The sequence below is a fragment of the Eleutherodactylus coqui genome, chromosome 1, assembly GCF_035609145.1.
Source record: "Eleutherodactylus coqui strain aEleCoq1 chromosome 1, aEleCoq1.hap1, whole genome shotgun sequence".
In the NCBI taxonomy this organism is placed as follows: Eukaryota; Metazoa; Chordata; class Amphibia; order Anura; family Eleutherodactylidae; genus Eleutherodactylus; species Eleutherodactylus coqui.
This window is the reverse complement of record NC_089837.1, coordinates 149,680,848-149,701,164: the sequence shown is the minus strand read 5'-3', so window position 1 is coordinate 149,701,164 and position 20,317 is coordinate 149,680,848. Positions and strand designations below refer to the sequence as shown.

The 20,317-nt window shown below is 41.7% G+C and overlaps 1 protein-coding gene across 4 annotated transcripts in view; it reads left to right on the top strand.

Annotated features, from left to right (window-relative positions):
• DLG1 (discs large MAGUK scaffold protein 1) overlaps nucleotides 1-20,317 on the top strand; it is a 175,261-nt gene that overhangs the window by 115,826 nt on the left and 39,118 nt on the right. For all 4 annotated transcript variants that reach the window (XM_066601662.1, XM_066601655.1, XM_066601654.1 and 1 more), the window contains 5 exons: nucleotides 10,825-10,969; nucleotides 11,948-12,071; nucleotides 14,345-14,501; nucleotides 15,769-15,871; nucleotides 18,213-18,327. In XM_066601662.1, coding sequence (XP_066457759.1) covers nucleotides 10,825-10,969; nucleotides 11,948-12,071; nucleotides 14,345-14,501; nucleotides 15,769-15,871; nucleotides 18,213-18,327 — 644 coding nt within the window. The remainder of the gene's footprint in view (nucleotides 1-10,824; nucleotides 10,970-11,947; nucleotides 12,072-14,344; nucleotides 14,502-15,768; nucleotides 15,872-18,212; nucleotides 18,328-20,317) is intronic.

The following is a 20,317-nucleotide window of genomic DNA, read 5'->3' as shown; positions in this document are numbered from 1 at the left end:
TGTGGTTGTTCAAGGGAACCTGTCACTCTGTTCATGCGGCCTAAATCACGGGCCGCATGAACCCAGGATAGATGGGCACTGTGCTCTCTGTATGTTTTTGTTTTGAAATGTGGCAATTTAGAATAAATGCACTTTTTGAAGTTTGACTCGGGAATGGAGCTCTTGAGTCAGATGCTGGCCGTGCCTGTCTGATCTCCCCACCCACACAGCCTGTTAATGGACAGCTCTCTCCTTATACATAAACATGGAGAGGAGCTGTGAGTCAACCTGCTGCAGCCAGGTAGAGCTTTTTTGACCAAAAGAGCTCAGTTTCAGAGTGAAGCAGGCCAATTTTAAAGTGTGTTGATCATGAATTGTCGGTGTTTCAGAATAACACATACATAGGGGCACTGCATGTCTGTCCCAGGTATGGGCAGCATGAACCCGGTTACTGGTTCCCTTGTAAAATGATTTAAAAAATGGCTTTAGCAGTGATGCCACCCCCTACACTGGAATGAACCATCATAAATATCGTGTTCTAATTTCTCCAGAGAAAGATTTTACTTGCACGTTAGCAGAAAATATCTGTAAATGCAGAGGATTGCATATTGAGTCCTATCTAATAGTATTGGCAAGTGAAGCAGCCACGGGCTGTTCTTTTCAAGTACACACTAGAAAGGACTTTTCATGTACGAATAAGCTGTGCTCTCCACTTTGACTATCAGCAGTTGTTCCTTACCTTTTTGGAAAGTGGTTAGTGAGATTAGACAACTACTTTGAGAGTAATAACACTGAAATTGCACTAGACAATATAAACAATCTAACTGCAACTATAAAATCCATCTTTCATCCATTTTTTTCCCTTGACAAGAAATTTCATCTTGGGCATCTTTCAGTTACTGCACCATGGCATACACTTGTAGGCACTTTCAGGGTACTCACAAGATCACTGGTGGCAGCACTCCTGGTTTTGGCTCACAAAATATTGATGAAAAATGCGGCCATGTGAAGAAGTCCTTAGTCTGTACTGATAATTGAGCGCCCTTGTAATGGAGATAGTTGGTCCTGCAGACTCACCAGGCTTACATTATCATTGAGAGAGTCCATGAGCTGATGAAGGTCCTTAAGGCTGGTTTTCCATATGAGTGTTCAAACAAATTTGTAGTTTGCCCTAATAGGTACCTGTATATAAGTCTAAACACCTTGTATTTAGTTTGTGCATCATTTCAATGAGCTCATCTACGTTCTTTTTTGCGCGCGGAAATACACGGAGCGGTCGAAAAGTGCAGGCTAGAGCGATTTTTGGTTGTGCAAGGACATAGGGTATTTGCTTGAATGAAATGCGCTTACACCCATGTGAATGAGCCCTACGGTCGACTATTGTATCTTGTCTCCACCGGAAGGAGGGGTGGAGACAAGGATTGGGCGCCTTGACAGCAAGGGGATGGCCACAGGTGCTGAGTGGCTGCTGATGGGCTGGGAGCAGTGCTGCTTATACTATTGTGATTCTCTGCCGTACGATGTCCCCTGACTGCTACCCCGCTGTAGTGTGTCCGCTGCTGCAGCAGCAGGCCCAGTGTGCTGTTATCTTTCCGCTGGGACTGCAGTGTGTGGAGTGTTCTTTTGTGGCCGCACTGACTGTTCCCCCGACCAGCGCATCTCCCAGCATCTGCTCCTACCTGGCGCGCTTCCAACAGCCCTCCCTGCGCTGTGTCGACAGCCGTCAGTCTCCCCCGCTGTCACTGTTCCTTCTGTCCCCCGCTGTCACGGAGGCCAGCGGCCTCCCTTCACACAAGACTCGTATCTGGTGCAGTTTGTCCCCCATCTGCGGCTGTGTAATCGCTCGGCCACCACTCTGGCTTTTCTGCTCCCTGCTGCCGCTCTCGTTGCCCGCTCTCAATGTCCCCTCTGGCAGAGCTTTCATCACCGCTGCTATGTAATCCCCTGACAGCCCACCGATGCACATTGCGTCGCTGTCTGTGTTGCCGTCCCACCAATCAGCTTGCTGTATGTGGAAGCGCGAACATAGGCAGCCCCGCTATCGCCCTTCACGTCCCCCGCTTGGTGTACGGCGGCCACTTGCAGTAAGCCACTGTCAGCTAATAATCCAATCAGCTGCTATGGGCGTTCCTGCTGGACAGACCCATGTCTCCACCCCTCCTTCTGGTGGAGACAAGATACAACAGTACCCCCAGTAGTAAGGGCGGCGCCCATAATGGCCCCTAGTAGTAAAGGCGATTCCCATAATGGCCCCAGCATTCCTACACTCCTCCAACCTGTAGCTCTGCCCCAGTGGCGGCTGTACAGAGTCTGACCGCTGACCTCTCCCTTCGGCGTCCTACAGGACAGTGCATGCAGATGCCAGGGCAAGAGGTCAGCGGTCAGACTCCACTGCTGGACCTATAGGCTACGTGAGTGGAATGCTTCATGACTGATGGGCCGTATTTGGCCTGTGAGCCTTGTGTTGGCTACGCGTGATGTAGATTTCTTTGTTATACCTGCAAAATTAGTAAAACTTGAAGGCTAAATTTGTACACCAAAAGGCTATATAAAATACACCATGTTCCACAAGGCTTACTTAAAGCTATTCTTGTTTGTTACTTGTCCTTTTAATCCCTTTCCCAGTGCTAGACATGCTAGGTGTACATGTACATCCTCTCATGGAAATGTATGGAGCGTGCCAGGGAGTCAGGCCTGCTCCATACTCGGCAGGTGACAGCTTGGTGAAACGGCTGATTGCGGATGTGTAACCTCCTAAATACCACAGTCAGTGTTCACTACGGCATCTAAGCCAGCAGATAGAGGGTTGGGACCCCTTCCATCTTAAACCCCATAAAAATGTTATAGTTCTTGGAAGCAGATGATGAAAAAAATTGACAATGGAAAAAAAATAAATAACCTGGAAGTGAAAGTGTTAAAAAAAAAAAAAAAACTATTACTAGCAATAAGTCATTTTCTAAACTTTAAAAAAAAATAAAAAAATTTCTTATTAAAGTTTTTGCTGCACAAACTTTTTTTGCCGCATGATTCCAGCATAAGTGGTAGTTCACAAGCGCTACTTGCTGAAAAATTTGTGTTTTTAACTAAGGAATTTTGTGTATAGCATAAAGGTCAAAAGCACAACATTTTATATGTACTGTGCCACTATTGTAATAGATTTACTGTAATCTTGACTCTGCATTTTCTGCTACAAATCCGTATTCGGTGTACAGATTTTCGCTCTGTGCTTTGGCTGCAGTATTATGGATTCTTGCTGTCTGCCGCTGCTGTAGTCAAACCAGGTTGCAAGGATATTTACACGGACTATGAATTTCTAGTAAAAATAGCAGGCACATTGTGAAGATTGTAGTAGTCTTCATTATGCAGTCAAACCCTTTTTTAAATTAAAAAAAAAAAATTAAATCTTGCCTTTTTTTTTTTTGTGAAGAATTTTGTATTTCTCCGTCCCACAAGGGTTGCTGTCCAGCTTTCCTTAGACCCTGAATTGTACATAAATCTGCTGTTAGATGGCACAAAAAGGCCGGCTTATATATAGGGCTGGGCGATGAATCGAATTGGATTAATTTGCCATTTCAATTAGTCACAATTTTGATTTTCTTCAAAATTGTGAAATTGATATTAATCCTGCCCCTGTGGGCGGAGCTGATATATGGGACAAGGAGACAGCAGCCAGACAGAAAAGGGGAGGAGGACAGGGAGCAGCCAGGAGTGCCCAGTGATGGACAGATGAACGGTGAGTGCTGCAATGGTACACTGAAGTCCACGTGTCTCTTCAGCTGCATGCTGTATATAAGGTTGATGTTTGCAGGATTGGGCTCTGACGGAGGATCACTGTGAGCAGCAGATTGAACTTTCAGACGGTCAGGTCACGCTGTCGGTGCGAAGCTCATTTGCTGTGCAACCCGATCTGTATGAAAGTTCAAGCTTCTGCTATAAATGCTCACATTGATCCTCCGGAGACCACATAACTATTAAAACCACTGCTCACTTCAACTCTCCTGTACAAGACTGTGTTTTTTCACTTGGCACTTTTTATTGCATTTCTATGGCATTTGCACTCCATTTTAATCCGCGGGTTAATTCACAGTAAAACACTTGATTTTCTTGTACAAACACTGCAGTTTCGCAATGCGGCTTTCAGCTGATCAGCTTCTATTTGTAAAGCACATTAAAATTATGTGCTTCATTTGTAGAAGCCAGTCCTACCTTTTAACCCTGTATATTCCACTGTCAATGTGACCAAGGCAAGTAAAAAGCTGACTGAGGGAAGGATCCCCCTCTTTCCCCCTTTAGACCATTGCAGTGTGATCACAGGGTCCGAATGGGTTGCTATAACACCCAGAGGCTTGAAGATGGCCTCCAGGTCTGCCATCTACAGAGGCATTTATTTATAGGCCATATAATAACTGCAATACCAAAGTATTGTAGTGTATTATAGCAGCATTCAAAAGTAGCAGCATTCAAGGGCCCTTGTAGATTAAAAAAAAAAGGATAAAAAAAAATTCCCTTGCTAATGACCAACATAAAGTATGTAGCTTAATTAGACTGCACAGTGCATGCCAGGAGGGACAGAGCAAAAAACATGTGTGTGTCTGTGTGTGTATATAGAAAAGGGGAGGGCCCTAAGAAATATCCTACTATGATACCCCATAACTCTATAGAGCACCTGCCTGAAAATGGTGAGTGACCCCCATGCTGGAATTGCTTTATATATCCCTATTAAACCCTACATTAAGGGACAAAAAAGACACAAATAGAAAAAAAACAAAGGACAAAAAGATTAAAAAAATATTTGTAGTATCATTAGATATACTATAAGAAGATAACTGAAAAATTATGATAATCTGACACTCCTATCTAGTTAAAATGCTATGCGTTTGACCACGCAATTACTTTGACTCATCAGGAACCCAAACTGTAGACCTGTTTCACATTAACTGGATGTTGTCACTTATCTACTTTTAGGTGGCATTGTGTTTTGAGTATGTTACTATCAAAAAGCTGAATTCCTAAGTCCTAATAAAGGAATTATCACGAGATATGGATCCCCATTATGATAAAATGTAGATCCACAGATGCCAATACCACATCAGATAACACAAGTTTTACTAGAAGCAGAAACCAAAGAGTGGCAACAGCATGCAAAATACATTTACTATCAGAGTTATACATACCTATAATCAATACTCTAACCACATTAAATAATGCAAGGTTCTTGGTATACAATTTGATCAAATCATATTGGCCCATCAACCAACGATACACTCACGACTCCTGGAGAAGAGAGGACCCAAAGCCAAAAAGACAGCTCCAGTCGGCTCCATCCAGAGATGTGATGGGGATCATGGTCAGATGAGGACTGACATGAAGTACTAAGGCCATGGTTTAAATTGCATATGGAAGGGCAGTTATGATCACTGATGTGTGCTATGATCTGCCAATCTCGAGCATAAGCGCAGTTGTAATGACCTATCAAAGTATCCAGCACCTAATACAATCCGCACACTTGTGCCAAGAAAAAGCAAGCGCGCTAGTGACCGCACAATGCGAACACTGAGGCGCATGTATAATGAATTCAGAATCCATACTGGAGTAATTGTGATCACTACTACATGCAATAACTCTTCAATTTGAAAATGCACACCACGTATTTTTGAGCACAGGCCTAGTTGTAATATTTTACCTTAATAGCCACCGTGCGAAGTGCACACAAGCGCATTAATGAACCCACAATGCTCATATGTGAATAAACGGTGACGTGTACGTATAGCATTCGTTTTCTGAGCGCAAATTCTATTTCAAATGTAAAACGCCCGCTCTTCCGTGTGTGATGCGTCACATGCCCAGTAGAGTAAGTCACAGACTTAGTCTTCCAATTCAATCAGATCTTCACCACACATCACTTCAAATAAAGGCGAAAGTGTCGGTCAAATCCATTCATTCAGATTTGAAATGTTAGTTTATGGATATCAGCAATTTTTAATCCGTAAGGGGTTGTAACAAAAATGCAAAAGAAAGGGATCCCCTTCAATTAACACCACCTCTTCATGTATATACACCACATAGAGGCATGGTCACGATAGAGCTATAAATGTTATACAAACTACTGAGCATCATTAAGATCATCCGTGTAAGCTGTGGTTGGGGATTGTTTTGTCCCTTTCATTTTCAATTTCTCCCAGATGCTTGAGAAAACACTTAAATGATCGCCCCCCCCCCCCCAAAGATCAGACCGCAGGCATCATGGGCAAACATATAAATGAGCCCTGCTGTTTGAAAATGTGTGAATTCTATGTTAAGACCTCCCTGTACTCGCACTGCAAAAATTGTTGGATTTAGGAATAAATTTGAAAGCTCTGGAGGCTATACAATGAAAAGTACCACAAATTTACCATCCAGCCATTTGCCCAAAGTAATGGTTTATAATGACTCTGAACTTGGAAGTCGCCCAGATTTTTACCTCTTCCATGGGTGATATCGGGTGATTCACCTACCAGACGTATTGTGACTGGGTCACTCTTCAAAATAGGCCAAAAATTCTTAATTTGTTACAACTCTGCTGCTGCAGAATCGTATGCTCCCATGTGGATTTTAGGATCAGTTTGTCTCATCCGTGGGGTTAGGAGGTTTTTATCTGTTTTTTAAAAAGCGCACAATTATAAGCCCAAAATAAAAGCTTATCCAGGTAGCCCTTTTACCTGAAATCCTCTCTCGGGTCATCCGAATCAAGTTTAACATTATATAATAATGAGCAATTCCTCCTCTTCCTTTTGAAAAGAGGCATTTCCGCAGGTCAATTTCTAAGAAGGGTGATGACTATTCCAGGCAAGCAGACTGTTGCCGGCTGTTGGCTTCTGCTGTGAGTTGGTAGAATGATGATCCTGTTTAATTCTAATAACCAAAAAACAGCTGCTCAAACTGGACCTCAAAAGTAAAATATAGATTGATGTTCTCATTCAATTTGGCCACAATTGTATGGAAAGAAGGTTCAGACCCAGACCATATAACCAATGTATTGTCAATATAATGTCCTCAGTAATTAATACTTGGGGATGCCCTTTCACAGTTTCACCCAAGTTCGCAGTTGTCCTCCCACTAGCAAGTTGGCATACCCAGGCACTACAAGGCTGCCCATAGCTGTGCCCGTGAGCTTGTGGAAGACCCATAAAATAAAAAATTTGGGTAAACCTGAAATGTAAAAGGTTTTTTATAAATCGTTATTTCGTTTATGGTGGATAGATGCCAATATTCTACGTAAAATTTTTAATACCTGACACACTGGGCCAGCATTTTAGAGATTTTAAGCCCTTCAGGTTTTTTGGAAGCTCATAAAAGGTGGCTACTACTGGAATATTGGTGAAAAAGTGCAAACTCCTTATTGTCTATTGTTCAAGGGTTCAAGTGTTAGCCAATATTCTTTTGACACCTCAATTGATATTAGTGAGAATCCGGTTTCCGCCCTTGTTCAGTTTTATGATAATATCTTTCTTTTTTTCCAGCTCCACAAGGGCTTTATGTTCCTCCCTAGGAAGTTTAGATTTATAGCCAAGCCATGTCAAAGATAACCTTTCACCTTCATTGGAGGCAACTTTTACAAAAAAATCATTATTTTCCCCATTGCTAACTGGTGGCATCTCAGTACTTTTTGGATGATGTACTCCCTTTGGAGGGGTCTTTGGCACTTTCACTCAACAGAAAGGGGAGGACTAATATATATTTTCATAGTCCTCCCTAGTGACTCCCAACTGCATACATAATCTCTCATCACGGAGATGGAAAAACGTTTTCCACTTTAGATTTTGGTCAACGGGATGAATATCTCTAATCTGATCAAAAACCTTAAGATGATTAATAGGAATGAAAGACCCTTATGTAGAAGAGATCTCTCGGAGTGAGTTAATGTTTGGAAGGGTTAGTAGACATGCCCCCTACTTGTTAGTTTGAAGCGGTCTCTGAATCTCTCTAGAGCTCCCCTCTTTAACAAAAAATGTTGATTTGAGTAGGAAGATGGAATTGAAAAGGATGGGGTTCTCTTCCCCTGACGGTTTCTGTCATTGTATCTTTGTCGCCCACAAATTTCACCATACCTTCACTATAATTTCGCCAATTTCACAGTACTCCCCTACCCTTATATCTAGTCCGGTAGGGAGAGTCTGATTGTTCAGTTTCTGAAGGAGATATTTCAGTCGTCTTACACAGAATGATTTATCATTCAAAAATTCTTTCAAACGTGAGCGACTCGTTCAGTCTGAATTCAGCCGGCGACAACTGATGATCCTTCACTTTTCGTTTTTCATTCATTTAATGCAGGACTCAAAATCGTTTTCTGATTTATTGTTCATTTTAAATAGTGATCGCTTAGTTCTTCACTATATTAAGTACAACTGAATGATTTCTCATTTACACAGGCCGATGCACTATTTAGCTGCATGAGCGAACTCTGAGATTATTCGCTCGTTCAAATGAGAAATCTGCTCGTGTAAACAGACGGTTGGGCTGCTGTCACACAGGATTGTGCTGGCACATGCCACACGTGGGGGGCACGCAGTACACTGCATACAGCTATGGCTATGCTGATAGTAAAATGGCTTAAATTATATATTGCTGTATGCCGACGAATCCACATATGCTATCTTGGCGCATGTATTTCATGCGCTGTGTGAGAGGCACCATAGCTGGTAATGTAGAGTTAATTACCGCGTATTATGTGAGCAAAACTCACACATGTGATACACTGTAAAAATAAAAAAATTGTGTGCGAGCGGCCTTAGTATAAACACAGCCATCTACTTAAAATCATGACAACCAATAACAATCTATTTAACTGATATCTGTTAGATGGAATCAGCTAGTTTTGCTTAAAAAAAAAATTGAGATTAAAGTCATAAGTTTGAAAGAGAAAAAAAAAGGTTTTAATTTTAGGCCAAATCATCCAGCCCTAAGTACATGATATATAGAAAGCTAAATGTGAGTGATTTACCAGCATCTATTGATATGTGTAAGAAATGACTTAATTGAAAATAACAATTTCATTATTTTTTTTTTTTGTGATGGAAATGCAATTGATTTATTAGTCTAAGGCCTCCATCATACAGGCGGTTTTGTACAGTGTTTAGCGCTGCGATAAATGCTGTACAACGCTCCCATTCATTTCCTTGGGGCTGCTGACACAAGCGAGCAAACACAGCGTTTTCAATGCTGCACTATGAAAGCGATGTATGTACTATTTTTTGGCCTTTTTCAGCTGTGCGTTGCCCATTAAAATGAATGGGCAACGTTTTCAGTGCTGCAGAAAACGCAGCACAACTTGGTACCATGGTTTTGGCAGTGTTAAAATCAGCCCTAGCTACACTAGATGGGGAAAAAAAAAAAAATTCTCAGCGGGCACTGTCTGGGTCACTTTCGCTGCTCTCTGGAGCTCGGGGCAGGATTCCCTGCACTTGTTACCGCCGACAAAGCATCTGTTAGTGGTAATGGGGATTGAAATCCCTGCCTCCAGCAAAGGATTGCTCTGATTGGTTCATCAAGTGCTAGCTCAGCCAATCAGAGCCACCACTTGATGAACCATTTAGAGCAATCTCTTGCTGGAGGCGGTGTCATCAAACCCCCTTTACCATCAAGATATGCTCTGTCGGTGCTGACAAGTGCAGGGAAGCCTGCCCAGAGCTCCGGAGAACAGCCAGAGGAACCCGGATGGTGCCAACTAGGTAAGTATTGCTTTTTTTCCCCCAAGCTGTGTTTTCAGCTGTTCTGAAAATGCAACCATAACATATGCAAGTGCTGCTGAAACCGCAATAAACTCTGCATTTCTGCAAACACCTGTGTAAGGGATATTTTAGGGTGCTTCCACACTTGCTCTGTGGGGATTCCGCTTTTCTGCTCCGTTTGGTGAACAGGAAAGCAAAATCCCAAGGGCAGAATGGTTCAGTCTGTGGAAGGTACCGGCCAGAACCCATTGACTAAAATGGGATCTGCCCACTTTCCGCCCAGCTTTTGGACAGAAGAAAAAATGCTGCATGCAGTGCTTTTTCTTCTGGTAATCTCAGTCTTCTCCAAGACGGACCCTCTGTCCGTAGGATCCAACGCAGGTGTGAAACCTATAAAGTGTGGTGCACACGTTGCCACGTTTTCCATTTCACAGAGAGCTAGTTATCCACTCCTTTATATGGTATAATGCCCTTGAGCTTCCCTGTCAGTAGTGCTATAGTCAAAGGAATTACTTGTTTTCTAATACATAGTTCTATGTACCAAAGGGACAGCTGTTGGAATGCTGAAAGCTATTCTGTACAACTGTTGCCCCAAAGAGCAAGTTCAAGAGCAGGTGAAGAAAGAAAGCAAAATGTCATTCTTCATAGGTGCCCTCTATGAACTTTCTAGTTTTGTAGGTAAAATAAAGAGGATATGCTTTATAGATAATGACTGAATTCTCTACAAGGCTACTTGCACACAGCAGTATTTTGGTCAGTATGTTGCCAAAACTCGGAGTGGGTCCAAAGCCTAAAAGTGAAAATCTTCCCATTATCGGTTTTCTCTCTGCAGGTTTCACTTCTGGTTTTGACTTACAAATATCAATACAAAATACTAACCACAATGTCATTGTGAAATTGGTGTAAAGCGTGTCTAGAAACCAGATCTGTGATAGATCTATGGGGCGTTAATGAACTAAAATCTCCTGCTTTTGTATATACGGCTTCTGTGTAGGCCTATGTGCACATTGTAGAATCTGATTCTATGTTTGAGACGACTTGTGTTAATGATTGCCAGTGTGATAACGATCAAATCGGCAAGTCACTTTATCCAAAATGACGCTTTTGTGCTATAAAATCAAATGCTGTTTTCCTGCAGGTGAATTCTGTGTGCTTGGAAGACGTTTCTCATGAAGAAGCTGTGACTGCTTTAAAAAATACTTCAGACTTTGTGTATCTCAAAGTAGCAAAACCCACCACCATGTTTATGAATGACAGCTATGCTCCTCCGGATATCACAAACTGTAAGTAATTAATACTTAGAGGTTTCCAATCCTTTTCCCCTTCCTGTTTTGCTTAATAGCCTTTGAATAAGGGCTCATGCCCATGAACGTATTGGTAAAACACTGCTGGTCTCTCCTCTGCATTTCACCGATACTTCTAAACACCGGCAGAGAACAACGTACGGCTGTGTGTGCACTGCGCATGCCTGCATATCACATGCACACAAACCTGTGCGATGTGAAGGTGTGTGTGTTTTTTTTTTTTTTTTGTTTTTTTTAAATCTCCGCTCTGTTTTAGAGCAGGGTTGCATATGAAAACGCCACTCATTTGCAACGTATTGCATATGGTCATTGTTTCCTGCGTAGCCTATACAAATGTATAGGACTCACGCTGCATGGGTATGCATAGAAATAGAGCATGCTGCCATCTATTTCTCATGCATATTGGTAGTGTCTAGACACGCGTGCATGGATTCATACACGTTGAAAACACGGTCGTGGACATGAGCTCTAACTGGCGTAGTATTTTTAGCAGTTGGGGATTCATAAGTAACAAGTACTCTCCAACTTCCAGCAAAAATAGTGTAAAAATACACATCTGGTCATCGCACCCATATGACCTTTTTGGACATCACATTCCGAATCTATAGGTGCGAAAGTGGATGTGTAGGGGCGGATGTGTAGCAGCCAAAACAACACCAAAAAAAGGCTAGTAAGAATGCTAAAAGAATCCAGTACTAAATGAACTCAGTTGTTTGCATTAATGAGGGAAGCACAATACCCCTCTATGATTTGATATTGGTGTATTCTGTTCAGGCAACTCTGCAGAAAGCATGTGGACAACACTCTTGAGGGAGGTGAACGACAGGCTGTTGTGGGTATATAGCCCATCAATGGCAGATAATGGACTCGTGTAATGTTTTGTGTATATTCATTTTTTTATTCTTACTAATGTTTTTTTCTCAAAATTTTGCCTAAATTGTTTTTAATTGTTTGCAGCATATTCTCAGCAAACAGATAATCATATCAGCTCACCTGGATTTCTTGGACACACATTACCACCGTCCCCTAGCAGATATTCCCCTGTCCCGAAAGGAATGCTTGGAGATGATGATTTAACGCGGTAAGTGTATATTTTTATAAAATTGTAACACTTTTTGTTGTTGATCAATTGCATGTAACCTTTTGGTAGTAAGTAGCCATTTTGTCTTGACCATAACCTCACAGTATAATCCTTCACTGGGATTAAATTGAAGTATTGAAATATAAGCCCTCCCCCAAAAATAAGCCCTAGCTACACTGCATAAACAAACAAAAACAATACTCACCTAGCAGGCGCCGTTCGGGTCCCACTACCTGGGCTGTGGCACTCCGGCAGTCTTCCGTGTAGTCCTCAGCACTGAGAGCATTCTCTTCCTGGTAATAGGGCTTGAATAACCCTCCAGACTGCTGTGATTGCTTTATGAACGCCACCTCAGCCAATAAGGGACACCGTGCCTCTTTTGGGGTAGAAAAATTATATAAAACAGTCTTATTTTCGGGAAAACGCTGCGTATAGGTCGTGCCTTTATTGGCAAATCAGAAATATTTATATATGCAAACTTTTGGAGCAGAGAGGCCCCTTCAACCAAGTTTGCAAGAGGTCTCTGGGCTCCGAAGCTTTGTGTGGTTAACCAATAACGGTTTTAGGCCTGTATTGCATTTGTCTTTTTAACACAAGCATTTACCATCATGTATATGCATTTTTGATCTTAGCATCTGCTTATATACGATGGTTCATCACATGTGTATAGTCCATTTAAAATCAATTTGAAGGGTAAGGGGGGTATTATGATTAACCCCTTAATGCTACAGGGCATACGTGTATTGCATCTATGCCCTGTAGCATTAAGGGGTTAATACGATGCAGGGTACTTAACGCAACAGAATGCAAACTTATGCCCTGTCGATAGCGTGGTTTCAGAAATAGAGCCCATGCCGTTCGGCGCTGGCTGTTATGGCTAGTCAACCTCCTGCTGCAGGAGCAGGGGTACATAAGGACAGCGACCCCCGCTGTTAAACCCCTTCATGCTGCGATCTCTGTAGATCGCAGCATGTAAAGGATTCAATGAGGGAGGGTGCTCCCGCTATGACGTCATTAGACCACGGAGGGCCGGTCAGTTGCCATGGTAAACAGGACACCAGATACTGGCATCCCGGCTTGCCTATATCGCTATTACACGTAGTAAGGCACTGCGGGACAGAAGTCCCGCAATGCCTTATCATAGCGAGTAGGTCTGGTTCAGGTCCACTTCAGGGACTTAAAGTGTGTGTGTGTGTGTGGAGAGAAAAAAAAAACTAAACAAACAAACCTCCTTTGCTAATTTTCCCGTGTTCCTTTTTTTTTTTTGTTAAATTTAAGAAAGACCCCACATATTTGGTATCATCATGTCTGTAATGACCTGTACTATAATACTGCAAAACAAAAACCGTAAAAAAAGAGGCAAAATGCTTATATTGCTCGTTTTACCTCACAAAAAATGCAATACAAGTGCTCAAAAAAAGCTGTATGCACCCAAAATAAAGCAAATTAAAAACTACAGCTCGTCACGCCAAAAAGCTAGCCCTCCACAGAGATCCATCCATGGAAAAATACAAAAGTATGGGACTTTAAATGCAGCGATGTAAAAATAATTATAATTTTAGAAAAATTGATTTTGTTGGTGCAATAATCCTAGTCGTACGGACCCACAGAAAAAATGTATTGTCATCTATGCCGTATCTTCAATTCTGTCATTGTTTTTTAATTCTCTTTTTACAGCGTTAATGTAGTTTATCTATTTGCTTTTAAGAAAAAAAATATAAACGTTTTACAATATATTATATGCACAGAAAAAGGGTACCAATAAAAACTATTGTTCGCCACGCAAATAAAAACAAGCTCTTATAAGGCCATGTAGATGGAAAATTAAAAAAATTATGGGTTTAGAAAAATGGAGATGAAAACCCCCCAAAATTTGTTGCATCCTTATGGCCTAGATAAGCCAGGTGCTTAAGGGGTTAAGGAGAACTTCTGTCTTTATGGATTCTGCTGAGGTTGCACTAGCACCCAGTTACATATTCTGTGTTAAGCTGCCAAGGGATGAGCTAAGCAGCAGCATCATCAGTGCAGACAGGCACTTTCAATCTCCTCCAGACAATAATTAAAACCTAGATTTTTGGATTAATATATACCATACAAATACCCCCTCGTGAAATGAATGCTGAACAGCGCCGTAGTCGTACCCTTTCCTACCACCTATAATCCTTGCCTCTTGCGGGTGTTTTGTTTAACCGCTCTTCTTTTTAATGTTCTGTTTTTGTTCTGATTTCAAAATCTGACTTTGTAGGTAACACAGGTTAATGCGTCTCTTGTAGGGAACAACGGAAGATTATTTTATTTCGAGGTGCCACAGGGCTAGGCTTCAACATTGTTGGTGGCGAAGATGGCGAAGGAATCTTCATCTCCTTTATCCTTGCAGGGGGCCCTGCTGATTTAAGCGGAGAACTTAGGAAAGGGGACCGTATTATATCGGTATGTTTTTATGATGTAAAATGTCATGGTCTGTCCTCCAACTACTTATATACGGCTTGAGTCTACTTGTTGAAATGGGAGGTGAACAGAGCAGCTGCAGCCACTAGGTTTATAGCATTAACCGTTAGAACATAGCAAAGAATGGTTGAAAAGGAGTAATTAAAGGTGTTCTCTCCCCCTTCAGGCTATTCTTCACTCAACTTCAGTTCTATTGAAATGACTGCAACTTCGCATAAAGTTCCATCCAGGGCCACTGAATGATGTACAGAGCTATCTCTTTCCAGCAGAAAGACAGTTCCATTCACACTGTGATCAGCTGGGGGTCTTGGGCAGCGGATCCCTGTTGACCTGCTTATTGCTCCACTTCTGGCTAGTGCCCCACTTCTAGCAATAGCCAGAAGTGGGGCAACCCCAATTAAAAAAGGAACAAAAAACAATGCTTAATTTTTCTATTAACCCCTGATACCCCTTGCTTAAGCCAGTCTAGTGGCCTGTTGTCGTCAGCCTTAAAAGAGATGATCTTAAGTTTGTGCCAAAATTTACAGCAACTACCAAATGAATTCTTTCCTTATTTCTGGGGAGTGGTTTCTGTAAAACCTTTACACGCCTCAACTGATCAACAGAAATTTTGCAGATTGATTTTGTTATAAACATAGTGTAAGGGGCAGGGGTATTGATTCAATATTGCCCGAGGACACGAGATGGCAAGCGTGACACTCACAAATAGAAAGTAGATCAATACAGCAGCATGGCCAATGTAATGGGAAGTGCTGTAGTGGCATGCTTTTATTGTAACCTCAAAACGCAAAGTGCAAATAATTTATATTGCAACTTTTTGTATATTTGAGCTATATATTGCTGTATGTGCACAGTGAATCTCACCGACAACTAGAATGAAGAGGCCATGATCCCATAGCTCCCATTGGCTTATCATACCATCAACTGAGGAAGGGGGAGACAGGTCATACACTGCAGCACTAGTCTGTGTCCTATTCTCTGTTTCTGCATTGGCAACCCCATGCCAGAGCAAACCCACTCTAATAATGAGACTGTGACATTACTCTACAATGTACGAAATGTGTTCTAGAATTAAAGCTACAGTTAACCTTTGATTAAAAACGACCACGAAATGTCCTTAAATAGGTTGTATTAGAATAGAAAAAAGGGGATGCTTTTTTATTTCACAAACTTCTGAGTCCAGTTCTGTACACCACTCCTCTGACATATCTAATGTTGATACCATGTCCTATTATTCTTGATCTCCTAGGTAAATGGTGTTGACCTCAGAGCAGCCACTCATGAACAAGCAGCAGCAGCTCTGAAAAATGCTGGCCAAACTGTGACTATTATTGCACAATACCGTCCAGAAGGTACAGGCGCTTCTTTTTCCAGTTTTATATGTAGGTAGTTGTACAACGAAGATAAGTTACATTTGCTTATGTTGCTATAGAAAAACAGATGTAATTCATGAAATTTGAGCTTGTCAATTGGTTGTCCTTAACACATTTCCAGTTTTCATAAAAGGACGGCTGCACACGGGCTGACTGGCATTGCAGAATTCGGAGCAGGTGTCCGCCTCCGGATTCCACAGCAAATACTGCCCATAAACATGCTGCTGAAAATCGCTTTTTCCTCTCCACGAGTGGAAATCAATTGTGATTTTCGGCTCGTGAAGGAAAAATCGCAGCATGTTCTAATTTTGCGTGGATTCCATTGAAGTTAATGGAAGCCGTCCGATCCGTGCCCCTTCCGCAATGAGATTGTAGATAGGTCACAGATTCCGCGTCATCGCTGTACCTGCGCATGTTCAATGGCTCACCGTGAGGACCATCTACAGTACGGAGAAGATTTCACAGAAAGAAAGTACGCGCAAATGCTGGCTGGACATCAGGTCGGATTCCATTGCAAGATTCTGCATGTGGAATCGGTCGCGCCTGTGTGCAGTCGGCCTAGAGGAAGAAATTGTATAAAAATTTTAAAGAGTTGCTGTACTTCCCCCAATCCATCCAACACCAGTGCTCCCCGTTGGTCTTCTGTTGACAACACATGACTGCTGCAGCCAATCAATAATTTACAGTAAGCGACCACCAAGACCAGTCATTGACTGCAGCAGTCACGTGTTGTCCATGCAATGTCATTGCTGCAGCTTAGTAAGCAGACTGAAGGGGAGCAGTGGGAAGTCGTTCTGTGTTAACCATCTACAGTCCTCTTTGTTCTGGAAGTGCAATAAGCCTGTCGTTCTGCCAATAAGTATTGAACTACTAGTGGTAATGAATTGATGGAATTTAATTTTCACTGTATGCAGAAAAGCAAGATGCTTTTCTTCTAATGGTCTGGTGTGCAGCCTGTTGGACCCATAGATGTCGGCACATATATAATATTTTCAAATCAGTTTTTTAATTGGTTTTAAACAAGGTTTTACATAAAACAACTCTCCATAATAAAGTGGGGACATCATATTCAGTAAATGCTTCAATGAAAATGGAGTAAACAAAAGACTCAATATAACAACTGCACATATAATAGTGATTGTATATTTTGATATTGGCTTTTTTTTTTTTTTTAATTCAGTCCGCATTAACCCTTTCCAATCCAGTGTCAAACCTCATCCAACTTTGAGATTTTCCTGCATAGCTCCCATGTCGGGCGAGGTCCGACTCATGTTTCTAACACGATGCAGAAGAGGGTTCTGATGCCCAAAGCTCTCATATGCATATGACATTAATCCAAAGAAGGCTAAGGCATTGGAGCTTTCTTCTGCATAGTGTTAGAAACCTGTGCTAAACACATTGTATGCAGTTATAGGATGCCTCTGCATGGCATGGTATTACAGATCGAGCGATCTTAAGAGAATTTAGAATTGAATAGTCTTATTGAATATAAAAAAAAGCATACAGGCTCTTCCTTGCCCCCCACTTTGACCCCTTTGCATGATCTTTGGTGGTTGATTTTGGTGTCATAAAATTGTGACCACCTCACCACCACCGCTGTAAAATCATAAAATTTAAGTTTGATACATTAAGTGACCTGCCAGGTAAAGTTCCTATGTTACGTCTAGTGGCGCTGTTGTGCTTCAGCCATATCAGGTGCTTACCAGTTTGACTGTTGCCATGTCCCCAAAACGTGGAAGACCAAGCCGTGGGCAGCGAACAGTTCAAGCTGAATCCTCGGATCGTCAGTTCTTAAATCATTTACAACCATTTCTCCAAACGTTTCATGTTTGCATAACGCACATTGGGTCATATCTAGTCATATGTATATTAATATTACATGCATTTATAGATTTATAGATTACTAGGATTATTACAAATTATCTTCCACACGTAAAAGACTCATAACTTTCCTTTTTAATTAAAAAAAAAAAAAAGCTAATAAAATCATCATGACCGGTCATTTTTATGTTTCTGTTGTGTAAATCCAAGGAATCCACATTGCGCTTTCCCACCCAAAATAGAGCTGGGGAGTGTGCGGGCGGCAGGTAAATTGGATTGGAAAGGGTTAAAAGAACTAAACTGCTTAGAGTTGTCCAGCTTTGTTATTGATATTGTGCTTTTAATGAAATTTGTTAGCATTAGAGATTCAGTTTGATTTTGCTTTGTTGCAAGCTCAAATATTGCCTTGGTCAGTTGCCTGCTTTACAAGCGTGTTACTGCTTTCTTGCAAGTAATAAATGATTGTATGTCTTTTGTATCCTTTTTTTTTCCTTTATAGAATATAGTCGTTTTGAAGCAAAAATACATGATCTTAGGGAACAAATGATGAACAGTAGCGTCAGCTCAGGGTCAGGCTCTCTCCGAACAAGTCAAAAACGATCACTATATGTCAGGTGGGATCCTAAAAAATATATATATATATATATTTTTTGTTTTATTACTGAAAATATAGCCGCAAACATGAATCCTTTTCTTTAGTTCCTATGTTACTGTGTGAACCATTTAACAGGGTTGTATGAGATCAGAAAAAAAAATGGCTGTGTTCTCCCAGAAACAGCATCACACTTGGGTGATGCTGTTTTTTGAGTGACGGCAACTATGTTTTTCTAATTGTGGGCAACCACTTTGTATTTGAAAAATTGTTCAAAGGGCCTGTTCAAAGATTTTTATTTATTTTATTTATTTAGTGTCTACATGTAAATATTTGTATGTGTGTATGTGGTGTGTTAAGTTTTGTAAACCGACACCTTTTGCTAGTATGATTCTTGAACATTCCCAGTTTCCTGTATTGCATATATAAATGTCCTTTAGTCTGTGTGACATAAAGCGCTGTTCTATTTTAATCTAAATGTCATCTCTGATCCAATGCTTCTGGCTGTTGACAATGCCATTGGCAACCTAAATGCGGCATGCTACAATTTCAAAGCATTATGTCCTTGACAAGTTGGGTGGGACATATATTTTTCTGATTTGACCACAGGGAATAGTTCAGTATTTCAATGGCGCTAAGAAAGAAATTCTGAGCTTCTTTTCAGTTTGTTTGTTTTACATCCAAATATACTGTCCTACAAATGGCAATTAATGAGATGTCTTCTATTGAATTTTATTGACTACACAAAATCACAGAGGTGAGGAAAAAGAAAAAAAAAAAAAACAAACACATTCACTGAAAAAGCCAAAAATACCTGAAGGTCTGCAAAGCAGACACGGTCGCCATAGGCACGATCGCCATAAGGCAGGCACAATCGCCACCGGCACAATCGCCGTAGGGCAGGCGCAATGGCCTTAAGCCCTGAGGATATGTAGTCAGCCAGACAATAATGTGTGGAGGAGCAACTTGTTCCTGGCAAGCTAATATGCAGTCACCCACTCAACCCAGCCCAGAATGGGGAGGAGTGACTGCATATACTAAAAGCCTGCACATGTGAACGATACCAAAGATGTCAGCCAAAGATAGGTGGTGACCCACCATACAGGATATCAACCCTGGCTGATATGACAGCGGGTTGCCCTGTATCTCTAAGGTGGGCCACACTGGCTGACATCTTGGGCTCCCCCACCAACTAGCAAACTACATACAAAAGTACTAATGCATACTGATAAAATGCGGGTGTTAGTACTGCATTTTGGCCAAAACGCATAGGCTGACGGACCGCGTCGAGGTCACACCGCTTCCGTCAGTACCTACGCTAACTCACGATAAATTACATAAAATCACAGAGGTGAGGAAAAAGAAAAAAAACAAACACATTCACTGAAAAAGCCAAAAATACCTGAAGGTCTGCAAAGCAGACACGGTCGCCATAGGCACGATCGCCATAAGGCAGGCACAATCGCCACCGGCACAATCGCCGTAGGGCAGGCGCAATGGCCTTAAGCCCTGAGGATATGTAGTCAGCCAGACAATAATGTGTGGAGGAGCAACTTGTTCCTGGCAAGCTAATATGCAGTCACCCACTCAACCCAGCCCAGAATGGGGAGGAGTGACTGCATATACTAAAAGCCTGCACATGTGAACGATACCAAAGATGTCAGCCAAAGATAGGTGGTGACCCACCATACAGGATATCAACCCTGGCTGATATGACAGCGGGTTGCCCTGTATCTCTAAGGTGGGCCACACTGGCTGACATCTTGGGCTCCCCCACCAACTAGCAAACTACATACAAAAGTACTAATGCATACTGATAAAATGCGGGTGTTAGTACTGCATTTTGGCCAAAACGCATAGGCTGACGGACCGCGTCGAGGTCACACCGCTTCCGTCAGTACCTACGCTAACTCACGATAAATTACATAAAATCACAGAGGTGAGGAAAAAGAAAAAAAACAAACACATTCACTGAAAAAGCCAAAAATACCTGAAGGTCTGCAAAGCAGACA